General features: G+C 41.6%; 1 protein-coding gene across 1 annotated transcript; it reads right to left on the bottom strand.

Annotated features, from left to right (window-relative positions):
• Positions 1 to 805: 805 nt before the first annotated feature.
• slain1a (SLAIN motif family, member 1a) lies at positions 806 to 20028 on the bottom strand. The gene is made up of 9 exons (XM_044132214.1): positions 19448 to 20028; positions 8331 to 8467; positions 6032 to 6148; positions 4898 to 5008; positions 4567 to 4716; positions 3503 to 3838; positions 2684 to 2872; positions 2256 to 2589; positions 806 to 1342 (listed from the first exon to the last, which is right to left on the bottom strand). Exons 1-9 carry the CDS (start codon positions 19891 to 19893, stop codon positions 1267 to 1269), a joined length of 1896 nt encoding a protein of 631 aa, XP_043988149.1. The 5' UTR covers positions 19894 to 20028; the 3' UTR covers positions 806 to 1266.
• Between the last annotated feature and the right edge of the window lie 883 nt (positions 20029 to 20911).

The raw sequence follows: 20911 nt of genomic DNA, 5'->3' as shown, positions 1-20911 counted from the left end.
AACACAGGAAATCATCCTATGTAATTCTGATTGGAAAAAAAGACAGAAAAATAGAATAGAAAGATAACTGTCATGTTTTGTAGTTTGTGATTGTGAATAGGACCAAAATGCTGACATGAACTAGGAATGAACACAGCGAAGGACTTAATGATAAACTTACAGAACTGCAACGAGGCAGACAGAACATGGAACGTTGACAGAGCAATAGGAAGAACCAACAAATATTCATGTTCTTTGCTGCTTTGCTGTTAAATCTTACTTCATCTCTTGTCAATTTTTACTACGTCTTGTGCCTTAAGAATTAAAAATGCTAGAGTATATCTTTCCCTGTTAGGAAAAACAGTTTTGGGAAAACAGCACCGATCTAGACGTTGCGAAGCACCGGTAACATCTCTATACACATGGGAGCAAAACAGAAACGTGCTGCTCAACTTGAGCTTTAGCAGATTCTGAATCTATTTTGTTCCTTACCACATCGGGTGAGAGAAAGAGCGGACAAACATGCTTTGAAATGATTTATTCATTTTAAAAATTAAGCCCCTCTTTTTTTCCTTGTGATCCATAAAAAGCATGTGCAATATTACTGCAATGATTAAATGTATGAAACAACTGTAAAGATTTCATGTAATTACAGAAAACGAAAGAAAGTAGCCTCAATATGAAATGTGTGCTCCGACGCAAATGAATATCACATCTGATTAAAAAAGAAAGCAGATGATTTACTTTTACAGGTGAATCATAATTCCCATCTAAAGTGCTGTAAGGTCCAGCCATAAAACAGAACTATCAAGAAACACAACACTGCTTAACAGGAAGTAACTTTATTCCAGTTTGAGAGTCTTCTATATCTTACCATGGAATGGAAAAATAAAATAACATTACTCGCAAAATCAACCACAGAAAACCATTGAAAGCATTCAAAGCGTTAGGCTTGAGAGAAATTTCCATTCTGACGAATAAAATTAATAATCATCAACAACGAAAATTCAAAAAAGAAAAAAAAAACCCATAAAAGAAGATTTCTTCTTTCACATTTAGTGTCTTATTGTCAGAGTATTGCCTGTTGTTATCATTGTGTCATCAGTGTTTAAGCAGGTAGTTTAGATCCAGCCTGCTGGATCCACACTTTTCTCAGTCTTTGTGTTCACGTTAACAGTCACTTTCTCTGGGAGCTTTTGGCAGCATCATTTTAAAACAGTACTTTGCTCCCATGCAGAGTAGCCCTGTGCAGCCCTCAGACTTCACCCCAGTTCAGTCCGTTTGGGTTCAGTAGCAGCCGTCTTTCCAGCTGCCCTCCCTCAGGGCGCTCAGAGCAGCCAGGCTCTTTGGAGGAGCGAGCAAACTGTGGGAAGAAGGAAGCAAGTCTACTGAGCATCTGATGAACAAGTAATAAATAAAAGATTAACCAAATCAAGTACACTGACAATAAGATTAGCAAACTTGTAGAACACAGAGGGAACAAGTGGTGACACCCTGCTAGTGCTATCAGGCTTCATTTAAAACAGCGAATGAAGGTTCTGGGATGCGGAACAAGATATGTAGAAGCATGGGCTCATAGACCAGAGCCAGCATCGCCCCCTACTGGCATGAGATAATTACTGTAACTACGCTGATGCTCAGTTATCACATCTGATCTGTAGCTATTAGAAATGTTATTCACGTAACCTTTGACCACAAGTAGTTTTACTGTGTTTCCCTCTTCTCCTCTCTGCTTTGCTTTCTGCGTCACTAACTGGATTTGTTTGATTTAAAGTTTAACTTGTGTTTAAGTGCAGCATACTTAAGCAGTAAAGTTCAGTAACATAGATCTGAAGACTGTGCACATCAATCACACAATGCTTTATGCTTTTATATCTTGCAGAACAAAGCATGCTGAAGTGCCATTGGTATAATAGGACCACACCAAGCCATAATTGTACCAGAACAGAGGTCAGCAACCTTTACAATAAAAATAAAACATAAAAAATTGGGGAATTTGCTTCACCATGATTGACTTGATACGATCCTTTGAAAAAGACAACTGATCAAAATTTATGAGTACCTACCACATGAATTTAGTTTAATGATTAGGATGCCCAGTTTTATTTTAGTTTTCAAGTTTTACATTAAAAAAAGAAAAAAACACAACACTTTCCGAGTAAGTTTGCATCTAAAAATGAAAAATAAAAGAATTAAAAAAAAATTACTGACCTAACAACACTAAAAATTAATAAAAACACCCTTTATTGTACCTGATGGGGCGGTTTGGACCATACCTGCGCGTGGGCTGCATGATTTTACTTGCACGTGGAAGTCCGCTCGCCCCCACTAAGGAAGCCGGACGAGGAAGCGAGCTGCGCGGGACGGCCGACTGGTTGATGCCGGTCTTCAGGGCGTGCGGCAGCAAACTTCCGCTTGCTTTCAGGGGCTGAGGAAGTGCCGTGCTGCTCAGGATGCAGCTCAAACTGGCGGAGGTGGACAGGGAAGTGGAGGTGGGACCCTGCTGCACCGTGGGACTGACATATGCTGTAGCTTTCAGCTGCTGTCGTGGAGTGCTGGAGAAGTTTCCGACGCTCTGGACTCGCTGGGTGAGCTGGCCCGGGGAAGGGACTAAGAACACAGTGGGAAACACACAAGACAGGCTTAAATTATGAAAGAACCGAGCCCCATGTGGCTGATTTATCGGTAGACACAAGGGTCTTACTGGAGGACTGGAGTCGGAGGAGCCCGCTGGACGAGTCAAAGCTCTGGCTGCTCCGGAGGGAGGGCATTGGTGGTAAAGAGGAGGGGCCATTGGAGGGTGGGTTGACAGGGGAGGCCAGGTACGGAATACTGGGAACACTGGGCATGCTGGGAGCTCGGATCAGGTTGGGCATGCTTCTCCGTAGCTTGTCTATTCAACAACGTTAGCGCGCGTTAGCAAAAAAGATTTATTAAAGGAAATAGCACTTATAATTTGAGAAGATCTGAGATAAAAAAACAAACCCAACCAAAACAACAACAACAAAACTACAACTCAACAAATGGAACATTGTATTTCTGTTTATGGAACAAATCTGTGGAGCAATCTGGTAAAAGAGACCAGAGAGAGTAGATTTTAAGAAAATAATATCATACTATACCCTATCAAGGTAAAATGTGGCATATTCACTCAGTAGAAAAGATTTTTTTTCTTTGTTATAATTACTTTTTATATATGTATATATATACATTGTGCTTAAAGGTGTATCTCTGTAGTTGATTGATGCTTAGTTTTTATGGTACAGTGAATTGACCTTTGAGAGAAGGGTTAAGGCTCTAGGTAGATGTTTTTCTTCCAACTACTCTTTTTCATTCAGAACTTTTGTTTATATCATCCCTTCATTTTAAATTGTAGATTAATTAAATAAATAAGTAATAACAGTTGTGCTCAAATCTTGCAGTTTTGAACTACTGCCTTAAAAACCTTTAAAAAAAAACGGGGTGGGGAGCTGCATGCAAAAGTACAAACTCAGCTTTGAATTTGCAAACAGAAAGCACTCACCTGTGCCGCTCCTGTAGGCTGCGTGTGTGTCTGCGATCAGGCTGGAGGGTCCGGACAGCTGAGAGAGTCCGCTAAGTGAAAACTGGGGGCCGGCCGAGGTGCGCCTGCAGTCTCTGAAGCTGGAGAAGGTGTGAGAGTGGGGGATGCCGCCCCGCTGCATAGAGCCTGTGCGAAAGAGTCGAGGCTGGGGAGGCGGCAGCTGGTCGTAGCCTTCGTCCTCCTCGTCCTCCTCCTCCAGGTCCAACTCACAGCGCCTGAGGGGGTGCAAGGAGAAACTGGAGCTGCGACGGCCGGCTGTGGCTGAGGTAGAGGTAGAGGCGTAGTCCTGGCGAAGGCCTAGAGTAGAGGGGATCGATATTTTGATAAAAATACGAGCCTGAACTGTATAGAGTGTGCGATATATTCCAAATAGAGGCACCACTGATCTATTATTCAGTGGCTGTATAAGTAAGCCAGACTGATATAGGGCATATTTCTGAAATGGTCTGCATAATTTATGAGCTGGCCACTCAAAGTCAACATTTCAGAGGTCACATACCCCTCTCAGTCCCTCCATACAACCACGGATCAGCATTTTCATTGTGGGCCATAGACAGAACAAAGAAGCATGAGCGGAGATACAGCACCGTCCACAAGGTACTTAAAAATCCTTGGAGTAAATTCATCTTTCATTTCAATAAAATTATTGAATGCTTTGGTCAAATGGGAAAAAATAAAAAATAAATTGCTACAATTTGGCTGACTCACATTACAATTTACTGTATGTTGTGTCGTTATTATTTGGTGGTTAGTTTTTGAACCACCAATTAATTCCTGCAATTTTTAAAATGTTTTGTCCACAAATTTGAAAGCTTAACGTTCATAGTTTTTCTATAAATTTCTCACATGATGGAAAGTATCGATTTATGCATTCTTTCACAACAAGATAATCATTCACACACACATAACATCCACACATCGTTAAAAAGATCTTTTAAGTCTCTGTGAGTTACTTTAGCTAAATAAAGAATAAATAATTGACAAAAAATACACATATAAATATTTTCAGTTTATGGGTGACTCACTCTCCTCTTGGAGTCGTGCCATGACCTCCACGTCTGTCATGTCCTGCAGTTTGTAGCTCATGGAGATGGAGTCCTCCTCCAGCTCTGACACACCTATGTCACTGTCCAGTGAAGACTGGGGTGTGATGGCTGCGTGGCGGCGACCGACATCTAAAACGATGAAGGCGACACTCATTCTCAAAAGGCTTTTTTTGTTTTTAATATAACACCCGTTAAAGACGCTACATGGACAGATAATACTTGCATGTGTGTGCATGCAATCATCCCTAATTGATTCACTCCCACTAAAGGAGATGAATGACTAACGGACATGTTGACAGTGAGGTCTTACTGTGGAGAGCAGAGTTTGACAGGAAGGTGGGCGCTCTGTCGTTGAGGCTGCAGCTGGCCCTGGGAGGGGGAGCCGGCTGGACAACGGGCTGGACTGACGATGGCACCGAGGCTTCAAAGGAAACGAATCAGACAATATTTAATCCTTACTTTACTGATATTTCTACCTTAAATTATGCTGGATTGAGTTTTTCTCCAGTTGAACATGAGACTGGTCGTCTTCAAACATCTTCAGGGTCTGACTATGTAATCGCTTCTCTGGAATTCGATGTAATCTGATTCCAAGCAGCACGAAGCAGGTTATTCGAGAATCTGGGTTATGTCAATAACGGAAGCGACAACTGCTCTTGGCACAAGTTACAGATTAGTTTGGATTAGAATATGAATTTGAAGTTGAAGAAGGTTACGTCTGATCGTTGCACACAGAGTCTGGTGGACTTTAAATAATCAAAGTGCAAGAACAAAATTATTTATACCCAATGGACTTTTGTGTGTCAGACCAAGATAAAAGTAAAGATTTAGCTCAAAGCACCTTCATTAGTTTGGAACGACCCAGTCAAAGTGTACATCTTTAATCTGTGGCAAGATCTGAAAGTTCACAGACGTTCAGAGATATTCTGACTCCAGGTATTACTGATGTGAAATGCAGTACTACAAAGTTTTAAAACTTCCACATTTCAATCACGTCCTTCTCAGTGTTGATCGATTTAATAAAATCCCAATAGAAGACACTGAGGCTTGTGCTAAAAACTGAAGGGCTATGAATAATCGCACAAGACACAACAACCTATTGATCATTCTTCTCCGTATCCGATAAACTCTGCAAAAACATTCAAGTCCTATTTTGCTCTCATATTTTATTTTGAGATAAGCACAGCAGTGTCAGGGACATTCGAAAACCTGCCTTTATATAATGATAAACTTAATGCAAAAATATAACACTAATAAAACCACACCGAAAAATATGATAGCTATCCAATCATAACGATCAGGATTGATTGGCTTTATTGCGTCCGTAAAGCATTTTGCCTCAGTTGGATACTTCAGTCTGGTTTAACGGAATCAAAATTCTGATGGAATCATCCTGGAGTGACTCCTGTGGTTAGTAATGGTGACGTGTACAGCTTTGTGTTACCTGGAGTCTCAGTTAGTGCAGAAGGTTTAGCGTAAGGCAGGACGGGACAGCTGAGGGCGGACAGTCCCTCTATGCAGCTGTATGGACGGACAGAGGACACTCCTCGCCACCGCTTTGCTACAGAAACAAGATTACATGCAGTGAAGGACATGTTAGACGGACTGCCCTCCCTCTATGTTACGCATTCACACACAGCACATTGATTAATACAGTTTGACACACTCATGCCCATGTTAATCTGCCTCTTGCAGATCAGAATTGATATTTTAAATGATTGGATCAGAAAAAGCAAAGATGCTAAGACAGGGTTTAGCCTCCAATAGCAGCTTATTGAGCTAAACTAAAGCACAGATTTTCTTTTTTTTGGAGAAGGGTCTTAGGTTAAGCAGGGATTGTGCATTTAGGCTACATCACAATCCAAAAATGAAATTATATCCATGGACTGCTTCAGAATCTGAGCTTACATATTTTTGTTTCAAATCTTTTAAGTCGCACAACTGCAATGCTTTCCAATTCATTACATGTTTCTGAATATTGCTAATTTTCGTCAAATATGACCTAATATCTTAGCTGAACGCCTAACTTAAATACCTCGAATTAAGGTCGACTGAGATTTAGTAGGGCATAAGCAAACCCTTAACCTTCGCAGACGGTAATATTTTTGATTTTACTCTTAAATGTTGAGTAAATTGGTCTTCATTGTTTGACCTGTCCAATGTGTAAAACGCCGGGTCCATCCTCGCTTATTAGCAATCCGAGAGGTGATCTCCTGACAAAGTGGAGTGTTTTGCATTCCTTACACAATTAGGCGCAACCATTACAGAATAAAACCCGCATTCACAGCAAGTTACAAAACTGCTTCTGGTTTGTTCAAGACACAAGGGCGTATTCAGGACCCCGAGGAGGAGAGCCAACTTGAGAGAAAGAACAAGTCCTTGAAAACGTCCACACCGATGCTCATTACCGAGTCACAGGGTGGAGCCAAGCCCACAGAGTGAGAATATTTAATCGCGGGGAAATAATTTGTAAACAAAACTACTTCCATGAACATCTTGTACCTATGTATGAGCTTTCACTGCAAAAGACTCTCTGAGGGAGGCTGTTGAAACTGTGAACGGTTTAATGGAACCGGTGTTTCTATGGTAACAACATCCCCACGCATTACAGCTAAGGGTCTAGTCCAGCAGCAAATGTTATTTATTGGCACACATATGTACCAGTTATTGCACTTATATACATATAAGCTATATAAATTGATCTGATATATTTTTTTTTTTGTAATTTTAATAATCCCTTGTCCCAGATATTGATAATATATTTTAAACTGGATTGGGGCCTTAGTGGTAAGAGGTTGGCCATCTGTTTGTAGATGGGCAGAAATCTGATTTGGTCTATTGTAAATTGTTTATGTGACTTATATTAGCACATAAATGACAGATTTGCTGGCTGTGGAAAAAGAGCGCCCTCTATAGCTGCAAGTAGGAAAAACAGTGGGATTTACTAACTGATGTGCTCAGTGTCCAGGCTAACTACCATAAGTAAGAAAAGCAGATGATAAACAAATTTAATTTGGAACCTCTGACTTTCCAAATGAAATTTCTGACTTCTGGAGATGTTCAATTTTAACTTTTGCCATCATAAGAGTTATAAAATGCAACTTTGAAGTTCAAATAGAATGCATAATTAGCTATTGATACTAAAGAACCTGCTGGATAATGTTTTATCTTGTGCTTCATTTGTTTAAAGTTAGAACTCCAATCAGTTAGAAATTTCATCACACCCGAGTTGAGTTTATTTTAGTTGCAAGCAGAAGAAAACAGTCCCATTTGCTAATTCATGGGCACTAGCTAGAATTAGCAATACGAACAAACAACAATGTATTTCTCTTAGGTTTATGAATTCAAACACTGAAGGAACAAGTTCAGGAATAAAAATTGCACAGTAATTAACAAAGCCAGGTTTCTAAAATATCTTATCAGGACTGTTTCTTTCACATATACCCAGCAGACAAGGTACTGCCACTGAAGGAAACTTTGCATTTTTATTTTTAATATGCAAAAGGAATGGGTGAAGGACAAGTTACTATCAGAAATTTTGATTTGAATGCTGTTAAAAATGGAAGAGGCAGAGACAGGAGCCACCGACGGTTTACCATACACTATTTTACTTTCTGCTTCTTTATTATTTTCCAAGTTGCACTGTAATCTCCGCAATAAGAAGTTCAAATCTCCTATCATGTACAAATATATAATGTGATTGTAGATTAATTCTGTTTGTCTGAGGGATAAGCACACTGTACCTTGGTCCAGTCTGTGACAGAGCGTCATCTTAGCCAGCTCCACCTCTGGCCCAGGGTGGTCCAGGACCTGCCTGCACCACTGGAGAGGGCTGAGCATGCTTTCCCTGGGTGGCTTGGCTCTGGGATTCACATAGAGCCTGAGACACAGAAGCACTTCAGTCATGTTCTGCAGCCTTAGAGACAACCTTTAAATTATCTCACTTGCTATGGCACTTAGTCTTTTACAGAGAAATCTCTCACTACCAATAGCTCAAAAACGAACATAGTGAGTGCTTTATGTATTTTTACCAAATGTCAGAGGGAGTTCTGAATTAGTTCTGTTTGATGCAACCATCAAAAAGGATATCTATGTACATATTCTTCAAATTCAGCTCGAAATCAGCAGCTGTGTGCTTGAACCAACTGGACAAACACATTAAAGATGGGTTTTGCAATGATCTGTAATACTAAAGAGATAAAATGCCACATGCCTCTTGTCACTGGAAAATTGACGGACTGTGCTTTACAGTTCATACATGACAGTAAATCAACCAAGTTTAATGAGGTCTGCCGACTCTGAGAAGAGGATTAGTTAAAAATTCAGCCAGAGCTACATCAGAAATCGATGGTTACAGAAGATAATAATGAGTATGAAATGGGACATTTGACCAGATAATAGTGGAGTTGTATGCATTTGAGGCTTGACGTCGTAATAATCGGAGTTGTAAATCCATCCCCAACAATAGCAGTTACGTAAATGATGGAAAGTCCAACATTAATATGGGAATCACATCAACGATGAAGGTATACAAACCTCTGACCAAAACTGTGATAGATGAATATATGAAAACATTACAGAAATTTAACAATCACAAGAAAACAAGAAGACACATCGGAAATTACAAAAGCTGCTTTTCTGTTAGCTCTGCTACACCTTCTCGACAGAGCGCTAAAATAAACCTAGAAAGGATCTATTCATGGACTCTCCAAAGCTAGAGAACATAAATAAGACAGGAGCGACCTTAAATTCAACAACTAGGCCAGAGTGTTAGAGTGATTTTAAGGTCAGCTTGTCATGCTAGACGGAAAAAAGATAGGGCAGGAGACGAGCGCCGTACCCCATCAGTGCTGCAATCAGCTGTGTGCTACATTTTCCACATCATCACATCAGATACATAAAGCTGCTTCAGTAGTCAGCATGTCAGTTTGAGAGCAACCCAAGTCAGCAGCTCTGGCGCTCCGCACTGGCTCAGCCTGGGGCTGAACACCACACACAAAGCCGAGCTGTTTGATCATAGACTGAAGGGGACCCCCTTCAGTCTATGTTTCTAAATTCATCCCAGAACATATGCTGCACCCTGCATCCTAAGACTCAGGTTTATTTTACTGTAGCTCCTCGTGAAAATAAAAACATGAGAAACGTAAACACCATAACAAAAGGAGGCACAAAGAGGAAGAAATTGATTTTGGGGCCATTTTCCGCCAGTCACCCACCAGTCACCACAGCATTGCTATCATGTCTTAGAAATCTGCGAGCTTGCTCCTTTGCACTTTTGTGTTAGTCAAGTTGTGGACGAACAATGAATTCTTTAAATTCAAGGGTCTTGGAGAATGTGATCAGTCACATCATATAAATAACAAGATTTTGGTATGACATGTTTAAGATCTTGGTAGCAGCAAAGAAATTGTTTTTTTTTTATTATTATTATTTTGGATTTACAAATCTTTACAGCAGGTTAAGACCAAATGTGTCAATTAATATCCCTCATTTGTTTACAAAACAAACACTACTTGTAGCTTTAAATAATAGTTGACATAACTAGAGATGCAGGTAATCAAACTGTTCCTGGCCAATGTTAATTTTCAGCTTTCTTTGCCAGTGTTTCTAGGGATTCTAACACATAGAAGAGTTCCAAGCTGTTGTGGAATTTTTGATACCATCCCTAGATTTTTAGTCGATCTAAAAATCTAAGGATGGCAAGACTGTCCCCACTTGTGCGTCAAAGTATGACCCTGACATTGTCTGGTTTTTATTCAACTCAAAAACGTGCATCAAAGTACAAAGGCTTGGTTGATTAATTTAAAGACTGAACACGATGAGCGTTATTATTCTTGGTGCATTTAAAGGCCAGAAGGAGATAAAAACCCATCTGCTTTCCCAGTACTCAACCTACTGATCACTGATGAAGACTGTCTGATTTGGCCAACTGATTGGTGAATCTCAGGCATGACCATCAGACTACTATGATTTCCCCTTGGATGATTTAAAGTAACATGTCTGCAATAAATGTAAATTTATTATGTTTATATTTCGCTTTTTAGAAAGCATCAAAATGGATTTTATGGTGAGTTTACTTTTAAAAAACGTAATTACAAGTATGTCGTTTTGATATACTTCTCAAAACAAAAGCTTTGTTCACTTGTGCCACGGGCTGGCCCAGACAATAATCAAAAAGAAAATATTAACAAAAAACTAAACCTTATTAAACCTACTGGAAAAGGCTTATTGTGTTTTGGTCACAATGCAACAATTGTTTTGTCCCTCTTAAGTTTTAATCTTTAGTAAACAATGATCACATGTGGTGTTCCTCAAAGCTCTATTCTTGAATATTTCATACATGTTACACCAATAGCTCAGACTGTCTTATTATTCTTTTAATATTTTTATTGTAATTTTCATTCCCTTTGTTCATTTCTCTTTTTTGTAAATCATGCTAGATTACTTTGTATATGAGGGGCAAAAAAAAACATGTCCTGCCTATTAACGTCTGTGAAACACAAGTGAGACAGAGTTTTTCCATATGAATTTATGCAAAGTGTAACGGTTGGAGAAGGGAAGTCAGATCCACATCGAAATCAGGATTCAGGATAACTTTATTTCTGTTCAAAACAAGAACGTTTTAAATACAGCAGCTCCTGGGCTCTGGATTCTCCCCAAACACCCTCTCCTCAGCGCAGCTTGGCGCGAACTGACAGAAATGCATTAAACAAAACTAAAATTCTCCGAGTCAATAATAAAATAAATCTACACTCATAGAAAACAATTAAAATAAAACCTAAACAGAAATAATCTGCCCTATAATTACAATTTTCCACCATAACACAAAAATATACTAAATAAATTAATTTTAAGAAACAACACACACATACCTGTTCAAAACAAGAACGTTTTAAATACAGCAGCTCCTGGGCTCTGGATTCTCCCCTAACCAACCAAAAGGAATAAAATAAATAAATAAAAAAATAACCACGTTGATAAAGAAAACTTGAAGTGTGTCACCAATGTGGGAGACAAATGCCCAGCATAGTGCAGCGCTAACATTAATATATATATATGGATCTACAACATATTTTTAGAACGTTTTCAATATTTTAATACACAAACGAAAGACAACTTTGTACACCTACCTCTCCTCAGCGCAGCTTAAGCGCGAACTGAGGAGGGCAGCGGAACACACAGGATATATAGCATAAAAACAGGAAGTAAGAAAATAAAAGCTTCCCCACCAAAACAAAATACAATTAAATAACAAAGGACAACAAATATCCATAGATGAGGATGGCTTTTTTCACACTAGGGTCCAAAAATGAAAGCAAGATAAAACAGAAATAATATATAACAGACATGTCAATTCAAATAAAATTTGTTTTGAGAAGATTCATCAAGAAAAATAAAATAAATTAATAAAATTAACTCTGCTACATACTCCCCCCTGAACTTCTCAAAACCGTCCCAACATTAATCAAGACTGGACACAGAATAACATTCTTGCCATCTAACAGACGATGACCACACACACTTGAGCGACACTAAAGGTCTTCCTCTAGGAAAGGAAAAGCAACATTGGAAAGTTGGCCAGACTCAACAATGCCTGCTTGCTATTGGATTGTGCCGTAAACACAATCTCACAGTCAGTGGCTGTTACTCTCCCATACAGTTTAGCTAATGGGTGTTGACTTATTTACAGAGGTATAATACTACCAGACTCTATTCACAAACAAAAGTTGTTTACTCCTACAAAAATAAACTCCTTGCAAATCCAGAAACTGCATTACGTGTCTGTGTGTTCTTTTGTGCCATGTTTTGTATCAGTCTGTTAACTGGTTTGATTATCCTGCCAGCCCTGGATCTGACAAGACTTACAGCACCAGTTGTTGGAGCTGTTGGCCTACCAGGACTTATGACAACTGCTTCTTCATCAGTTCCTGGCTCGTTATGCGGCAAGTCAGGGCACTTAGCCGTGTCACTTCCGATCTCTCCAAGACTCTCAGCATCGTTTGCTCCTGGTTGAAGATTCCTGACACAACTTTCAGCATCCTGGAGGTCTTCAGGGTTTGAGGTGGTATTGGCCACCCAATCAGCAGTGCGGTCCAATTCATTACTCTCTGAATACACGAGTGAGACATCCTGGTCACCACCGTTAACAGTACTTGGATCTGGGGTGATGTCAGAGGAAAACACAGACTCTTGCTCTTTGTCCAACTCAAGTGGCAGGAAGTTTGCTGCGAGAAGTAAGTTGCGATGGACTACTTTCTCTTGTCCAGTTGCTGCGTCTTTGATGCGGTAAGTATGGCATCTGGGATCATGAGACACAACAATGTAGATGTTAGAAGACCACTTGTCTGCAAGCTTCCTACGGCCACGTTCCCCTTTATTAGCCAAGAGTACTTGATCCCCATCAACTATGTCCGTGCCCCTTGTTTTTAAGTTGTACAACTGGGCCTGATGTTGCTGGCTGGAGTAGGCATTAGCCTGAGCAGCAGCCAAAGCCTCTTTAAGGTTCTCTCTGACTCTTTTTGTGTAGCTGTGGTAATCCGTGACTTCATTATCCCTTTCCACATTGTGAAACATGACATCGACTGGGAGTCGAGGAATCCGACCAAACATCAAATAGAAAGGCGCATAACCAGTTGACTCATGGACAGTGCAATTGTAAGCAAAAGTCAATGTTTGCAACATCTGTGGCCACATGCACTTATCGCGGGGTGGCAAGGCTCTGATCATATTACCAAGGGTTCTGTTAAACCTCTCGGTCTGGCCGTTGCCCATCGGATGATATGGGGTGGTCCTTGACTTCTTTACCCCTGCCACTTGCAGCAATTCTTGGATCAACTGACTCTCGAAATTTGCCCCCTGATCCGAATGGATTCTTTGAGGGAAACCATAAATACAGAAGTATCTATCCCATAGCTTGCGAGCCACTTGTTTGGCGGTTTGATCCGGGCAATGAAAAGCGTGGGCCATCTTGGTAAAATGGTCGGTTACCACCAACACATCAACGGTTCGACCCCTAGCATCTTCTGCAGACCAGAAGTCGAGGCACACCAACTCCAGAGGGCTTGTAGTTTTTATGCTCTCTAGGGGGGCTCGACCCTCGGGTTCAGGAGTTTTGCTCACAACACAACGTTTGCAGCATTTGACATATTCTCGAACACTGTGCTCCATACCAAGCCAAAAGAATCGTTGCCTGGCTAGGTGTAATGTCCGGTGTTGGCCTTGATGTCCAGCCTCATTGTGAACGCCATGAAGTGCTTGGTCCATCAGAGACAAGGGAGTTACAAACTGGTATCGTTTCTTGCCAGTACTTAGATCTTTACACACCCTATATAGAATGTTGTCAAGCATCCTTAGTTTCTCCCACTGTTTCAAGAGCTTCAAAGCTCTTGGCCGCAAGCCAGATTTTTCTCTCCTGGATGGCCGCCTGCCTCGCATGATGACTTAAGGATGACCTGCGATAGTACGGGTCATTTTGTTGTGCCTCCTGGAGGGCCTGAAGGAGAGCATAGGTAGAGGCACCGAACCAGTTGGCACTAGCCCCTCTACGTCTTGAGCCAGCCAAGTCAACACCCTTTGCTCGTGACTGAGGTCCCACTTTGCATGTCCCAGCAGAACTGCAGATACCTCTTCTTCACTCAGCGACTGATGTTCTGGGCGTTGAAGAGCCTGGAGGTATTCATCCCTTGATGGTCGGTACTGACCCGAAAGACCTCCTGAACTGCATCCTGCCTCACTTGTTGTGATTCTTCCAATAGGGCTTCATAAGACTCAGTCACCAGGCCTTTGGGAGACTGTTCTTGATGAATGGTTGTCTGCTCAAAGCGTCAGCGACTACATTTTTACTTCCAGGTATGTATTTGATGCTGAAGCTGTAAGGGGACAACTTCGCCACCCATCTTTGCTCACATGCGTCCAGTTTAGGTTTAGTGAGGATATACGTCAAGGGATTGTTATCCGTCCAAACGGTGAATGTGTGTCCTTTGAGCCAATGACTAAACTTATCGCAAACCGACCATTTGAGTGCAAGAAACTCTAATCGGTGGGCAGGGTATTTGCTCTGGGCACGGGTCAGTGCTTTACTAGCAAAAGCGACTGGTCGGGCTTTGCTCTCCCCTTCTTGAACCTGGGATAATACAGCCCCGAGTCCATCAGTGGAGGCATCAGTTGAGAGGATGAACGGTTTGTTAAAATCAGGATGTGCAAGGACAACAGATTTCAAAAGTGCAGACTTCAGCAGCTCGAATGAGTTTTCCTGTTCCTGCTTCCAGTCACTTGCATGCAGTTTTTTGAATGAAGCGACACCACGTGGGTTGCCTTTCCTCCCTCTCGGGGCAGCTGTAAGAGCAAAAAGGGGTTTGGCTAGCTTGGAACAGTCCTGAATGAACTGCTGATAGTACATTACCATGCCCAAGAATGATTTGACTTTCCTTTGAGAGGGTGTCACCCCGTCCTCCATCATAAGGTCCGCAACCGTCATTGATGTTATAGCCCTAACCTTGTCTGGATCGGTCGAGACACCATTACTGTCCACAATGTGTCCGAGGAACTTTACGCTCCTTCTAAGAAACTGACATTTTTTAGGGGCTAACTTTAGCCCATGGTCTCTCAGTCTGCTGAAGACCATCTCCAACCTTTTCAGGGCCTCAGCCTCATTGGATGCATAGACTAGTACATCATCCAAGTAGCAAAGAAGAGTCAGGAAGTTTTGATCTCCAAATATATTCATCATTAGTCGCATAAAGCTGGCTGGACTATTACACAATCCCTGGGGTAGACGGTTGAACTCATAAAGCCCCATGGGTGTTGTGAAGGCCATCAACTTCCTGTCCTCTTCTGCCACAGCAATATTATAGAAGCCGGAGGTGAGATCCATAGCACTGAATATAGTGCTACCACCCAAGTAGACAGTCTGCTTGGTGTGGCAAAGGATGGGCGTCCTTTGTTGTGCGAGCATTTAACCATCGATAATCTACACAGATCCTAAGGTCCCCATTCTTTTTCCACACAAGGACCAGCGGTGATGCCCATTCACTCTTTGACTTGCGGATTATCTCGAGTTCTTCCATCTCTGAGAGCACCTGTCTGAGTTTATGGTAATGCCCAGGTGGCACACGGCGGTATGGGAGCCTGAAGGGTCGGGAGTCAGACAGATGGATCCTGTGAACAACATCCTTTGCTGAGCCACAGTCAAGCTTAGTTTTTGAGAAGACAGCCTCATACTTTCGGACAAGTTGCAACAGCTGGCCCTTCCAATAGTCTGACACCTCACAGGATTCAATGTCCAAACTCTCGAGTCCAAGTTTGACTAAGGACTCTTGATAGTCCGATGAGTGAAAGTCTTCTGCGTCATTAGTCAGTTCACTGTGCATTGCCTGATTTTTTACCTCAAATGAGTTAGCTTCAGTCAGCTCAGAGGTTTCGTCCAGGTCCTCCACAGCAATGCAAACCGACACCTGTGCCACCTTTGTATTGCGTCTCAGAGTTACTGGCTGACTTGAAGTATTTAGGACTCTGACTGGAACCAATCTCTCACCGTTCATAGTGGCAATGGATCTACAAACCATTATGTCATTCTTATGAGTCATTGCTTTGGCTGGTTCTATCAAGACAGCACTGCCTTCAGAACAGGATGAGGCTGCCGGCAACTTGCTCCAGACTAAATGTTCCTGCCTGGGCAGAAGAGTAACAGCCTGCATTAACTTAGCTGTCCCAATAACATCAGGGATAGTTTCTCCATTCCATCTCTTAATGCCAGAGAGCATGTTGAGGAATTGCATTACTTCAGGTGCTTCTTCTGAATCAGGCTTACTCAGAACCTGCCAGAACTGTTTAGATTGTTTAAACTGCTTAAGGAGGTACTTGATAACATTTGTTCCTAGAATAATTTCATCTTGCTGCCCAGGAACAACCAGTGCAGGGACCCTGAAAGTGCAGCCATACACTTTCATCTTTAGGTCATAAATGCATTTAGGCTTAACTTTCATCCCACCACAACCAACAAGCGTAATGTCAGGGCAAACATCTCTGGACATGGAGACTGAATCTGAACGAATTAACATCTGTTCAGCTCCTTCACTGATAGTACATGTCATTGAACCAGTGTCAAGCAGGGCTTTCAATGACACTTCATCCTCCACCTCAACATCTGTATAGAACAGACTGTCAGCTTTGTCAAGCCTATTTATATTCTGAAATAGAACAGTGGTGTTAGACGGGAAGGAATTTACGCACTCAGAATATATGGTCTGTACATCGTCTTCGAGTTTGAGGGTTTTGTCTTTCCCACTCACACTATCCCCTCCCTCATGTGAGTGTATTAGTTTCCCTGATGTGGTGAGGTGTTGCCTGGTCGATTTGAGGATCCCTTGGGACAGTCCTTTTTCTGATGCCCAATCTCTAAACATTCCAGACATCTTTTCTCCCTCATACAATGTGTACGTGTGGAATGTGAGGCCTGTCTGCAGACCCTGCAGGGGGAACCATGGCTGAATGGAACAGTCTCTGGTCGGACAACAGAAGGACTAGGCTGGCTTGTACGCTCTAGTACTCTTTCTAGCATGCTAAGTACTCTCTCCAAAGCATTTGACTCTGAAACAACAGCTGTACTTGGTTTAACAGGGTCAGAGAGCTTGGCTGTGTTTACATTGGTGTACTCTGCGTTATTTTCTAGGGGTTCACTGGCCGTTGCAGCAGCAGCTACACGAAGAGCATGTGTATTGGGCAGGATTGTGGTTGTTTTTTTAGATTGGTACTCCCTCTGATGCTCATCAATAGCTTCTTGCACATCAGCCAGGGACCATTTGCTTGTGGGCTTGCATTTAAAGACACTAGCAAGGTTGGGGTCTGGGCAATTTCTGACAAACATCATGGCAATTTCTGAGTCCATGTTGTCCATTTTACCCCCCTGGGACTTCAGATGCCTGTCTGCCACTTCTGCAGCAGTGTTTAACCTGATCCAATAGTCAACAGGTGTTTCCTTAGCTTTCGGCTGGGTGGCGTAGAAATCGGCCAAAGGTAGACACGAGCCGGGAGTATCACTGAAGTAGCGCCTCAGAATATTGTATATCGCCTCTGGTGCTACTGGGTTGCCGGTAGAGCTACTCTTCAGGCCCACTTTGACAATACTTTTAGCTTTGCCACAGAGATGGTTTAAAACTTCCTCTGCTTGTTCACAAGGTGGGAGGTCTCGTTTCTGTAAGTACACTTCAACTGTGTCTATCCACTCATGAATGGAGTACTTGTCTGTGCCATCTCCACGAAACATGGATGGGTCCTTAATATCAGGTCTGACTATCAGACTTATTTTGGAGGTGTCAGCAGTTGCTGTGAATGATTCAGCTCTAGATGATTTATTGGGAAGAGCCTGTGAGCTAAGAGCTGGCTGGCAGGCTAGGAGCCGGCTAGCTATGGATTCACCGATTTGACTTCCTAATTCTCCAATAAGTTCACGTAACTGATGTGTAGTGGTGTGCTCACTGGGATTAATGGGTGTCGAATACAATGGTTCATGTCTGTCTCTACCATCATCCGATGCAAACTGCATTTTAGAGGTAGCTCCTGGAGTGTCATTAACAAAGGTTTTCTCTAGGCTAAGTAAACCTCTCCCTCTTCCAACAGGGGATGAAAATACATCATAGGTTTGTTTATTTTCCTCTGCCATAGTATATAAAACAACACAGAAAACAATCTTACTATAAAAACGTCCCTTAACAAAAACTAAATATACAGGAAGCAGTAGATACTTCTTTTTCTTTTTGCTCAGAAACAGTTACATACAGTTACCAAATAGCAACCAACATGGAGCCTGACAGAACCCACTAGTCCACCAACTTGAGCATTCGACGTTCCGAGCACACGGCAGAACCTCGGTGATCGGCAGCGGCTGATCGAAGGATCCGGGTCACGGCACCAGATGTAACGGTTGGAGAAGGGAAGTCAGACCCACATCGAAATCAGGATTCAGGATAACTTTATTTCTGTTCAAAACAAGAACATTTTAAATACAGCAGCTCCTGGGCTCTGGATTCTCCCCAAACACCCTCTCCTCAGCGCAGCTTGGCGCGAACTGACAGAAATGCATTAAACAAAACTAAAATTCTCCGAGTCAATAATAAAATAAATCTACACTCATAGAAAACAATTAAAATAAAACCTAAACAGAAATAATCTGCCCTATAATTACAATTTTCCACCATAACACAAAAATATACTAAATAAATTAATTTTAAGAAACAACACACACATACCTGTTCAAAACAAGAACGTTTTAAATACAGCAGCTCCTGGGCTCTGGATTCTCCCCAAACACCCTAACCAACCAAAAGGAATAAAATAAATAAATAAAAAAATAACCACGTTGATAAAGAAAACTTGAAGTGTGTCACCAATGTGGGAGACAAATGCCCAGCATAGTGCAGCGCTAACATTAATATATATATATGGATCTACAACATATTTTTAGAACGTTTTCAATATTTTAATACACAAACGAAAGACAACTTTGTACACCTACCTCTCCTCAGCGCAGCTTGGCGCGAACTGAGGAGGGCAGCGGGAACACACAGGATATAACGCAAAAACAGGAAGTAAGAAAATAAAAGCTTCCCCACCAAAACAAAATACAATTAAATAACAAAGGAAAACAAATATTCATAGATGAGGATGGCTTTTTACACACTAGAGTCCAAAAATGAAAGCAAGATAAAACAGAAATAATATATAACAGACATGTCAATTCAAATAAAATTTGTTTTGAGAAGATTCATCAAGAAAAATAAAATAAATTAATAAAATTAACTCTGCTACAAAAGCACATAGATGTGTCTACAATAAGCTGTCTGACATAAAACAGATTGGTTACCAGCTATCGGGCTCTCCGATGGGGAGCACGGTATTCAGGTCCAAAACATCGACCTCGTCCAACACGGTGGAGGCACTGGCGGCGCTGCTATCCTCCGCGGCGGCTCCAGGAGACGCGGAGCTCGGCTGAAAATACGCGAACGGCTCCTCCGCCGGCGTCCGTAGCGCTGAGAAACACGGGCGAGTCGGACTCGAAGCGTCATATTTACAGGAGAAACTGTCACTCAGACACGCCGTGGCCCCGTGCAGACACGACAACGAGCTCTGGAGATGAGGGCCGACGGAGCAATTGTTTACAGCGTTCGCTCTGCTCCGCAATTGTTCATTCTGCTTCTCCAATTTTCGGACCAGCTCCTGGAGCTTCAGCACCTCCAGCTCCGCGTTGGCGATTTTAGTGTTGCCGTTGACGTCCGCCATCCTCTGGGGGTTCAGCACCTCTGCTTCCATTTGCTAACAAGCACATTGAGAGGAGCGGAAAGCACGGCCTGCTGGCAGAGGGTTTCTTTCGATTCAGAGAGGGTGTCCAGATTCCCCCCTTAAAGCTACTACTCACAGACAGACTCACACTGATGCTGCTGCTGCTGGGATGACTGCACAGCCTGCATCTCATTGGTCAGCAGCTTCGAGTTAAATTCCCATCACACCACCACCGAGGAGGTGTTTATTATAGCCACTCTGAAGAAATTTAAAAGCACAGATGTGTGCAATATCTTTGTTTACTGGCAGGTGTTTTTTTTTTTTTTTTTTTTTTTTTTTGTAGTTTCTTTACTTTTTGCTCTGAAATATATTAAACATATAAAAGGAGCCCAGTCTTTGCATTTAACCCGTACAGTGACAAACTGCAGCACCATAATACAATCATAACATATTAAATTTGTTGTAACTAGCAGTGTATTTGAGAAGACAAAGTTATCTTTCTGACTTACTCTTTTGTTCGGACAGTCGTGTCTGAAATGCAGAAGAACAAATTTACACGGAAAATTGGCATTTTTACTGACGAATGTGCAGCTACACCGTTTCTTAAATAGAACTCCATTGACACCTAATGACGTATCATGATGCACAACTTAACTATCAAACTTTCCTTCTGTTGTATTATTACTAAAATATTTTTTTCTGATATCCTAACACCTAATAAACTTTTTTATTTTTATTATCTTGAGCCACTTCACTTTTTGCTATTCATAATTCTTCAACTCATATATGAATGTTTTTAGCCTTATTGACAAATTTTATGTTTTGACATCTTTAGTCTGACGAACTTTTGGCCCACTACTGGCCCAAACTTGGTTTGCTAATGTCTTGGGTCTCCCAAGGAATTGGGTCAATTGCCAGCAAAGACATGATAGCAAGTTGATTTTGAATTCTGTTTATTGACAAAGTTATTGAAAAACAAGTAAAGCACTCCAAGTATTTTACATACATACCAAGTATTGTGACTTTATTGCTCTTTAGGTCTGTCTCT

This window comes from Gambusia affinis, linkage group LG11 (genome assembly GCF_019740435.1).
Source record: "Gambusia affinis linkage group LG11, SWU_Gaff_1.0, whole genome shotgun sequence".
In the NCBI taxonomy this organism is placed as follows: domain Eukaryota; kingdom Metazoa; phylum Chordata; class Actinopteri; order Cyprinodontiformes; family Poeciliidae; genus Gambusia; species Gambusia affinis.
Note: the sequence above shows the minus strand (reverse complement) of the source record. Positions and strands in the feature narration are given on the sequence as shown.

Coding starts and splice junctions, on each gene's coding strand:
- slain1a (XM_044132214.1), bottom strand. CDS start 19,893: ATGGAAGCAGAGGTGCTGAACCCCCAGAGGATGGCGGACGTCAACGGC. Junction 2,590..2,683: donor CCTCCGACTCCAGTCCTCCA/GTAAGACCCTTG, acceptor CTGTGTTCTTAG/TCCCTTCCCCGGGCCAGCTC. Junction 1,343..2,255: donor ATCATGCAGCCCACGCGCAG/GTATGGTCCAAA, acceptor TTCTTCCCACAG/TTTGCTCGCTCCTCCAAAGA.